Source organism: Babylonia areolata, chromosome 13 (genome assembly GCF_041734735.1).
Source record: "Babylonia areolata isolate BAREFJ2019XMU chromosome 13, ASM4173473v1, whole genome shotgun sequence".
In the NCBI taxonomy this organism is placed as follows: Eukaryota; Metazoa; Mollusca; class Gastropoda; order Neogastropoda; family Buccinidae; genus Babylonia; species Babylonia areolata.
This window is the reverse complement of record NC_134888.1, coordinates 38785552-38796066: the sequence shown is the minus strand read 5'-3', so window position 1 is coordinate 38796066 and position 10515 is coordinate 38785552. Positions and strand designations below refer to the sequence as shown.

At 49.4% G+C, this 10515-nt stretch overlaps 1 protein-coding gene across 1 annotated transcript in view; it reads right to left on the bottom strand.

The window, feature by feature from the left end:
* The window catches only part of LOC143288765 (uncharacterized), a 259142-nt gene extending 255915 nt beyond the window's left edge, over positions 1 to 3227 (bottom strand). The window contains exon 1 of the mRNA XM_076597392.1: positions 1162 to 3227. Within this exon, the coding sequence (XP_076453507.1) occupies positions 1162 to 2874 (1713 nt within the window). The 5' untranslated portion in view covers positions 2875 to 3227. The remainder of the gene's footprint in view (positions 1 to 1161) is intronic.
* Positions 3228 to 10515: the final 7288 nt, after the last annotated feature.

Genomic DNA, 10515 nt, shown 5'->3' with positions numbered 1-10515 from the left:
GAAAGAAGGAAGGAAGAAGGAGAAGAAGGAAGGAAGGAAGGAGGGAGGGAGGAGAGAAGAAGGAGAAGGAAGGAAGGAAGGAGGTGGGGAGGAGAAGAAGGAAGGAAGGAAGGGGAGAGAAGAATGAGGAGCGAAGAAAACGACACCACTGATGATGGTGTGAACTGGGAGCTGGGAGAGAAACTAAGAAGAAGAAGAAGAAGATGATGATGATGATGATGATGATGGTGATGATGATGGTGGTGATGATGATGATGATGATGATGATGATGATGATGATGGTGATGATGATGGTGGTGATGATGATGATGATGGTGATGATGATGGTGATGATGATGATGATGATGATGGTGATGATGATGATGGTGGTGATGATGGTGATGATGATGATGATGATGGTGGTGGTGGTGGTGGTGGTGGTGGTGATGGTGGTGGTGGTGATAATGAAGAAGAAGAAGAAGAACAAGAGCAAGATGGTGGCGGAAGAGGTGGAGGAGGAGCTAGAAGGAGCAGAGTTCAAATGGTGACAACGGCGACGACGACGATGATAACGCTGATGATACTGATGATGATGATGACACGATAAAAGAAGAGCTATATGAGAAATTGGAGATGTAGACAAAAAGTCAAACGAGAAGGAGGAGGAGAACAAGGAGAAGAAGAACAACAATAACAACAACAGCAAAAATACAGCAACAACAAGGGTACTTTGTTTTTATCTTTCATGGCTCTTCCGAGGTTTAATTCAGATTTTGATATTGTTGGTTTATCATACCAGCCGCTGTGCCATGTGTCCACTGTGTGTGTGCTGTTTCCTGAGCACATCCCCAAGCTTCGGCTTCTTTCTGCTGGTTTGTGTTTTCAGGGTCTTTAACTTGCTTTTTAAGAATAAAATCATGTTTAAAGCAACAACAACAAATTAAACGTGAACAAGAACAAGAATCAGAGTAATAAGAACAGGAAAGAAGAGAAAACCAAGAACACACACACACACACACACACACACACACACACAAAAGAACAAGAACACTGAATATTAACAACAACACAGACACACACAAAGACACACACGTACACATAAACACCCCCCCCCCCCTCCCCCCCCCCCCCCCCCCCCCCTCACACACACACACACAAACAAACACCCAGCTCCTTCCTTACCTCGCACTGGGCGCACCCCCACTTGACAGAGTAGCCGGAGTTGCAGTCATAGCGGCTCAGTAATCCTTTGAACTGCTCGAACTTGGACTCCGCCTCAGCATCCAACTGCAAGAGGCGGTTGACGCGGCTGACACAATCCCTCTTGGAGCAAAGACACCCCCCCTGCTCCTCCTCGCAGGAGGAAGAGGACGAGGAGGAGGACGAGGAGGAGGAGTAAGAGGAGGAGGAGGCATCTCCCCGACCTCCCCGTTCACCACCATCTTGCCCACACTTCTCATTACAGCCACGTTCATGAAGAGGGTCGATGGCCTCGTCCCTCCTAGCACCGTCAGTGCGGAGGAAGCCACAGGGCAGCAGGTAGCCCAGGGAGAACTGGCTGCAGAAGGGCAGCCGCGTGGACAGCAGCGCGTGCAGACGCCGCTGGCGGGTGGCGCACGTGCAGCTCTGGCACATCATCCACTGGGTCAGGGTGGAGCACTGGTCACTATTGGCCGGGTGGGTGGGACTGGTGTGGGTGTGGGTGTGGGTGTGGTTGGAGCAGTCGCACAGCCCCGGCAGCTCCTTGCGCTGATGCTCCGTCTCCTGGCACAGCTGCCTCGACTCGTCGTCGTCATCGCCATCATCGTCGTCATCGTCATCGTCGGGCAGCTCCTGGGCGGCGATGTCCCGTCGTTGTGTGAGCGAGGAGGGGGAGTCCAGCTGAAGGTACAGCTCTTCCTGCATCCCGTGCGGATGGTGAGGATGCTGGGGGCCATCTGCTGGTAGTGGTGGCGGTGTGGGTAAGGGCGACGGCTGTTGTGGAGGAGGAGGGTGGTGGGGGTGGGGGTAGGGGTGTGGGTGCGGATCGTGCTGCTGGATGACCACTTGCAGTGGCGCCGGTGGAAGACCTCGGTTGTTGTTGTTGTTGTTGTTGTGGACGTCATCGTGCGAAGACGTTGAGGAGGACTTGGACACAGCCGAGAAGGACGAAGGGGGAGGCGACAGGGAGTAGGAGAAGGACGCCAGTGAGGGGGTGTTGTTGGGGCGGTGCTGGGAGTGTCTGTGCGAGGCGTAGGAGGAGGACGACGAGGAGGAGGAAGAGGAGGAGGATCGGTGTTGGCGGTGCGGGTGGGAACCTGAGGAGCGTCTGAGCAGCAGTCTCTGGAGGTGGACCCCCCAGCCGTGACACTGGTCCTGGCGAGGCCACCCGGACACCGCACTGCCCGCAGCGCTTGAGGAAGAGGAGGAGGGTGGACCCACCACAGGAGGGTGCTGAAGGGTAGGGACGGGGCGGTGGGGTAATGGTGGTGGTGGTGAGGAGGAGGGGGAGGAGGGTCTGCCACTTCCTGTCCTGCTCGCTGCAGAGTTCCGACTTCCTCCCCCACCCCCACCACCACCACCACCACCTCCTCCTCCCCCACCCCCACCACCACCAGGAGGAGGAGGATGAGGGGGAGAGGCGGGCACCCCTGAAAGGGGGGAGGGTCGGGGGCTGGGGGTAGGGGCGGGGGCGGGGCGGTGGAGGGCCCAGGCCGGGGGCAGAAGGTGCGCGGCCAACAGGGACACCAGCATGACGTAGCCGAACACTTTGGGTCTCCACCGGCGGAGGGCAGCGGTGGCCACGGCAACACGACAGCGACAGCATCGGTCCCACGTCGTCGTCGTCGCCGTGGTGGTGGAAGCGGCGGCGGCGGCGGCGTCCTGACCTGTCCCCGACCCCCCGAGGCCTGTCATCGTGCCCACCCCGTCCTGCCCACCACATCCAACACCGACGGCGCCGACCTGTCGGTCACCAGCGCCAACCACAGCAACGACACGTTCCAACGCCGCGGCCCTCCCCCTCCCTGACACACCAACACCATCAGCGACAGCGACCGCGGCCTCCAAGACTGACCGTGCTGAGCAAAAGGGTGGGAGTGGGAGAGACAGAGAGAGGACGTGTGTACACTAGAGGTCAGATGGTGGAGGCAGCGCTGCTGCTGCTACTAGCTACACATCACCCTACCCTGCCATCACCTGTCATCATCATCATCTTCATCATTATCATCAGCACCACCACCACCGCCGCACTACACAACACAACACATCACAACCCTCCCCCCTTTGCTGCAACAAATCCACAAGACGGAACCACACTGACGAAGCGAAACAAAGCCCAGGTTGTATGTGGTGCGGTGTGGTGTGGTGTGGTGTGGTGTGGTGTAGTGTGGTGTGTGGTGTGGTGTGGTGCAACACCCACACCTTGATACATAAATGTAGTCACCTTCTTCAAACCATGGCGATGACGGCGAAGCGATATGTATCACATCCACAAGTACACCCAACAAACACCAGTTGCTCTCAACACCTCACACACCCCCACTCCCCCAACACTGGCTGACAATGTCAGTCTCACTGGTTAGCGGAACGAATCGCCAACTCGTGCGCTGGAAACAGACACGCCAAAAACACTTGTTGCGCGGAGAATCAGAGCCCGTTTTCAATCTGAACTATTTCCAAACCAGTGTCGAGATGGGGAGGAGAAGGGAGGAGGAGAAGAAGAGTGAATAAAAATCACGGGGGAAAAAAAGAGGTAGAATTCGATGGAGGAAGAAAGATGTGTAAGGTCGTCTCAAGTATTCCAATCTTTCCCCTCCGTCTAAACCCGGTTTCCCCAGCAACACATTCTCCGTTTCTTCCGACTCAACCCATCTCTCGACTTTCCCTGGTAGCCATGGTCTCGCCTGGATTTTTCATCCTGGTCGTGAAGATCTTGTGGCCACACACACACACTCACAGACACACACACACACACGGAGTAAAGATGGCGTTTTGCAGACTTGCCGATGCAGTAGTAGTAGTTGTCGTAGTGGTGGGTAAGTAGTGGCCACCCACAGCAGACGGCGGATGGATGGATGGAGGGCGAAGCTGAGTTAGTGGCTACACAGTGAAGGGACACTACACGGCTTGGTCAGCTCAAGGCGGCAGACCAGCGCTGGCGGTGAGGCGAGAGGCCAACTGGGGGAGAAGCTACTGCCGCCGCCATGTCCGCCCGTAATGCTACAGCCAGCTTTTCCGCTCCTGCCAGTCCAACGGCCGTGGTGTGAGGAGAGACTGCGCTACAGTGCTAGAGCTTGGCTGCTTTGCTTACGCCGTCTGTGTGTGCGCCTTCGCCCCGCTGCCTCCCCTCCCTTCCCCCTCTACTACCCCCTGCTCCCTCTCTCTCTCTCTCTCGTTTTGAAATCCCTTCCTCTCTCTTCTCTGTATGTGGCACACACTCACCACACCACCAGTTCGCCAAGCGCTACACACAAGTAAAGACGGAGGCACAGCCAGTAGACGACTCCCCCCCCTTCCACCCCTCCATTCCTCCCCCCCCCTCCCCTCCTCCTCATCATCCCCGTTCTCCCCTTCATCACCACCATTACCACCACCGCTGCCCCCTCTTCCCCTCACTCACCCCCATCTTTCCCTCTCTCCTCCTTCTCTTTCCTTCTCCTCCTTCACCTCCTTCCTCCTCAGCGGCGACCACGACGTCGCTATATATACTGGCCGCTCCCGGTGGGAATGGGAGAGAAAGCACCAACTACTGCCTTCAACAGATGGGGGAGAGAAAGCGCCAACTACTGCCTTCAACAGATGGGGGAGAGAAAGCGCCAACTACTGCCTTCAACAGATGGGGGAGAGAAAGCGCCAACTACTGCCTTCAACAGATGGGGGAGGGAGAGAAAGCACCAACTACTGCCTTCAACAGATGGGGGAGAGAAAGCGCCAACTACTACCTTCAACAGATGGGGGAGAGAAAGCGCCAACTACTGCCTTCAACAGATGGGGGAGAGAAAGCGCCAACTACTACCTTCAACAGATGGGGGAGAGAAAGTGCCAACTACTGCCTTCAACAGATGGGGGAGAGAAAGCGCCAACTACTGCCTTCAACAGATGGGGATGGGAGAGAAAGCGCCAACTACTGCCTTCAACAGATGGGGGAGAGAAAGCACCAACTACTGCCTTCAACAGATGGGGGAGAGATAGCGCCAACTACTGCCTTCAACAGATGGGGGAGAGATAGCGCCAACTACTGCCTTCAACAGATGGGGGAGAGAAAGCGCCAACTACTGCCTTCAACAGATGGGGGAGAGATAGCGCCAACTACTGCCTTCAACAGATGGGGGAGAGAAAGTGCCAACTACTACCTTGAACAGATGGAGGAGAGAAAGTGCCAACTACTGCCTTCAACAGATGGGGGAGAGAAAGCACCAACTACTGCCTTCAACAGATGGGGATGGGAGAGAAAGCGCCAACTACTGCCTTCAACAGATGGGGGAGAGAAAGCACCAACTACTGCCTTCAACAGATGGGGGAGAGAAAGCACCAACTACTGCCTTCAACAGATGGGGGAGAGAAAGTGCCAACTACTGCCTTCAACAGATGGGGGAGAGATAGTGCCAACTACTACATTCAACAGATGGGGGAGAGAAAGTGCCAACTACTACATTCAACAGATGGGGGAGAAAGCATCAACTACTGCCTTCAACAGATGGGGGAGAGAAAGCGCCAACTACTGCCTTCAACAGATGGGGATAACGAAGAGGAAGACAGGAAAAGGGAGGAGACTCTCTCTGTCTGTCTGTCTGTCTGTCTGTCTCTCTCTGTGTGTCTCTCCGTCACTGTCTGTCTCTGACGGTCGGTCTGTCTGTCTCTCTTTCTCTCTCTCTCTCTCTGTACGCATGACTATAAGTAGCATTGTGTAGTGCATGCAATGACATATATAATGTCGTATTGTGTAGTGTAGACCCAGTGTTTCAGGGCGGGGACTGGATGAAAAAAGTGCGCCAGTGCTGATCTATTATCCTCGAAAAATAAAGAATTTGTCTGGTCTTGTCTTGTCTTGTCTTGTCTTGTTTTGTCCTCTCTCTCTCTCTCTCGTAAGAATTTTGTCTGGTCTGGTCAGGTCTGGTCTTCTCTCTCTCTCTCTCTCTGATGATGTTCCGAATTTTTCGGTTTTCCTGTGCATCGTATTTATATTCAGAGACAATATATTGTCTGAACGATACGATTCAAGCCTCATTTTCGTTTCACGTGACCGTTCATATGCATGTATTACATTTTGTTCGTAGTGGCTTTCACGCGCTCGTATGTTCCATGTACACTCCTTCATGTTAAGCGATGGTCAGTTCATATCATGCTAAATATTCCACAACTAATTCAGTCCATACTTAGCAGGGAATATGACGAATTTAGGAAAAGAAAAGAAAATCACAGAGGAAATCCATTTGTGTTAAACACTTATTATACAATAATATTCTTCAGCCGCCGTAATTCAGCTGAAGTGTAGAAGGAAAAAAAAATCAATGGTAAACACACACACACACACACACACACACACGCACGCACGCACGCACGCACACACACACGCACAGAGAGAGAGAGAGAGAGAGAGAGAGAGAGAGAGAGAGAGTATAGAAAGAATATCACTCATGAAGATCAGAGAAAAAAACACACAAAATCCAGTGAGTCGAAACGTAACCCTCTAACAAATCTAGTGAAGTTTAGAAAGAACATCATCGAATAATTCAGTTTTAAACAGCAACGTGTCGAAACGTTTACCCCAGATAATTCTGGAGAAGTTTAGAAAGAGCACCAATGATTCAATAAACTCCAGAAAGGCAGCATCAAGTCAAAACGAAAGAGAGAGGGGGTGGGGTTGTGGTGGTTGGGGAGGCGGTTTCCAAAGCTACAACAGCGAGTCGTAGGACGACTGACAGCCGATGTGACAAGTGAGCCAGCGACAAATAGCACCCTTTCACATGTCCATTATATCCCCTCAGTGCACACACACACACACACACACACACAGCCATTGTGTTCGCACGTGCAACTGCCGTGTCGCGGAAAGAGTAACGTTGCTAAAGGTCACTGTTAACGATCCGTCAACAAAAAGGCAGTTGCACCTTTTCTTTTTCATTGTCTTTGTTTGTTTGTTTGTTGTTGTTTGTTTGTTGTTGTTTGTTTGTTTTTTATCTCTCACACTGTGATGCTTGCAACTGGGATAAGACACACACGTACAAGCGTATAGAGAGGGAGGGAGAGAGAGAGAGAGAAAGGGGGCGGAGGTGGAGCGTGGGGGGTGAGAAAGACAGATAAGGACAGACAACTTGAACTCATTAAACTGTCTTAGCCAGTTTAGCATGGTGACGTAAAAGACATACAACCAGAGATACAGACAATCACACAAAGAGAGAAAGAGGGAGAGAGGGGGGTGGGGTGGGAGGAGAGACAGGCAGACACACACAGAGACAAAGACAGGCAGAGAGATCGCCTTCTCAACAAATAGGCAAACAGAGAGACACTAACAGTGACATATTTCATTGTCCGTTTTGCATTAAATCCCTCCAGACAAGAGAAATGACCATTGTTATCATGAAATTCAAACACCATTCTGATGATATCACACACATACATGCACGTCAACGCAAATTCACACACACACACACACACACACACACACACACACACACACAGAGAGAGAGAGAGAGAGAGAGAGAGAGAGTATAGAAATAATATCACTTATAAAAATAAAAACAAAGAAAAACAAAAAAACAGCAAGTCGAAACATACTCCTCAAATAAATCTAGTGAAAGTTTAGAAAGAACATCATCGAATAATTCAGTTTTAAACAGCAACGTGTCGAAACGTTTACCCCAGATAATTCTGGAGAAGTTTAGAAAGAGCACCAATGATTCAATAAACTCCAGAAAGGCAGCATCAAGTCAAAACGAAAGAGAGAGGGGGTGGGGTTGTGGTGGTTGGGAAGGCGGTTTCCAAAGCTACAACAGCGAGTTGTGTGACGACTGACAGCCGATGTGACAAGTGAGCCAGCGACAAATAGCACCCTTTCACATGTCCATTATATCCCCTCAGTGAGCACACACACACACACACACACACACACACACAGCCATTGTGTTCGCACGTGCAACTGTCGTGTCGCGGAAAGAGTAACGTTGCTAAAGGTCACTGTTAACGATCCGTCAACAAAAAGGCAGTTGCACCTTTTCTTTTTCATTGTTTTTTTGTTTTGTTTTGTTTTGTTTTGTTTTTAATCTCTCACACTGTGATGCTTGCAACTGGGATAAGACACGCACGTACAAGCGTAGAGAGAGAGAGAGAGAGAGAGAGAGAAAGGGGGCGGAGGTGGGGCGTGGGGGTGAGAAAGACAGACAGACAGACAGATAAAGACAGACAACTTGAACTCATTAAACTGTTTCCCGGCGGGTGTAACTAAACTTGTACATCTATCTGGATCCAGAGAAAACGGCTAAATGGTGCAGTGTGATTGTGGTGATAGCCACGTCTCCTTTACCGCGGACTTAAAAAGAATTTTTAATTGCCCTTAAAGATTTTTTGAATGCCCAAAATACACCAGAATAATATGATTTAAACAGCGTTCTCACTGTGAATACCACAATCGATTTATCGCCCTTTTAAAAAAGCATGTTTAAATATTAAATTTTTGAACGTCATTTAAGGCGCCACGGTAGTGTACTGGGTAAGACAGTTTCTTCTCACCCGAACGCGCGGGGTTCGAATCTAGTTAGGACTTCTTCTTCTTTTCTTTTTTTTTTTTTTTCTTTTTTTTTTTTAACCCGAAGCTTTATACTAACAGATACAGAACACATTTTAACGATTAGATTTTTTCTTTCTTTTAAGTGTATCACAAGTGAGTCTTGAAGGCCTTGCAAATCTTTCTCTCTTTGTTTTAGACCCTTTTCTTTTCATCAGCTGATCTCTGTCTCTTTATCTAGATTACGTTCGTGTTCCTTTTTTGAGTTCCGGAACCTTTGGACTTTTTCGTTTTGTTTTTCTACGTAATTCTTACTTCTGTTTGTTCTTTTTCTGCCTTGCCTTGAGTGGTTGACGTCACAATATTCCACGTGAATTGCGTACGTGTTGTAGTAACTGCAATTTGGGTGTGATTAGGGACGAATCAATTCATTATGGAATGCCCGAATTTTCACTAAAGATATTTGTGATGAGTTCATCCCCCAAAAATATTTGAATCCAAAATGCGTTTTTAATGCTTTACAATTTCTTGAAAGCAGGCAGGAGAGTGTGGTTTGAAACTGGGGAAATTCAACACACACACACACACACACACACAAAAGGGAAAGATTAGTACAAGATGATCTGACCACTATATTTTCTGTTTTTGTCACCAATTTCATTGTTTTATTTGTTGTTTGCATTTCAGTTTTTGGTGAATAATACCAGTGTTGTTACTTTATATCATCTTTACTCCAACAGGGGTCAAAGGATTAAAACATTCTTGATTCGTATCTTTAATCATTTCATTAGTTCATTTCTTTATATATCTTGTAATCATTTCATTAGTTCATTTCTTTATATATCTTGTAATCATTTCATTAGTTTATTTGCTTATATATCTATTCACCTCGGTTTGGCGTGGGGGTGGGGGGTAACATTCTGTTGTCAGGTGAAGGTCATTATATGTCGGTGTCGAAGGACTCTGCCTCCAATGATCCGGCCCAGGCGGTGATGGTGTCGGGGCTGTTGTCGAGATCTAACAATTACTGCCTGTCTCTGTGGTACGTCATCCCATCCGCAACCTCTGGGAGGGTCCTCGTCAGCAGACAGGTGGGTCCGACGGTTCAAATCTTTGCATATGTGTGTGTGTGTGTGTGTGTGTGTGTGTGTGTGTGTGTGTATGTGTGTGTGTGTGTGTGTGTGTGTGTGTGTTTCTGTCTTACAATATGTAATCTGTGTCTCTCCAGTGTTACACATGAACTAGCAAAACACTCAGACTGGTCTTCTCAGCACAATGTGTCTGTATTAATGATGAAGAGGAAGGAGGATGGCGATGATGATGATGATGATGATGACTATGCTGCTATGGAGGTCCATTTAGGTTTTGGGACCTCGTGACAAGGCTGTGCTCTACGCTTCCTGTCATAATGATATCCAGGCGTCAACCCGGAATTTTGTACATCGCTTAAAGCTCTGACTCCGACCGAAGATAGGCGCTATATATAATAAGTATCCATATCAAATCAAAATAATGGCACGCAGGCTGGTGGTGCTCTTGTCTCTCTCCATATCGTCTGAGTCTTGCTATCGCAGTTGCTGTTATTGCGATGCTTGCCACGACCTCAGGATTCGAACCTTCATCTAATGTCATGGAGCCAAGGCGACAATAATAGCCTATGTGCAGGGCGACAATTACAGATGCTGCAACAAGAGGCTCTGTTACGGCGTACGTGTGCCAGTTTAACGGCTGACCATATTTATGCCCACACACCTACCAGCTTCGTCAGGGTATAGAGATCGTGTTGGTTTAGAGCTATTGTCTGAAAGTAATTTTACTGAAATATGATTTTC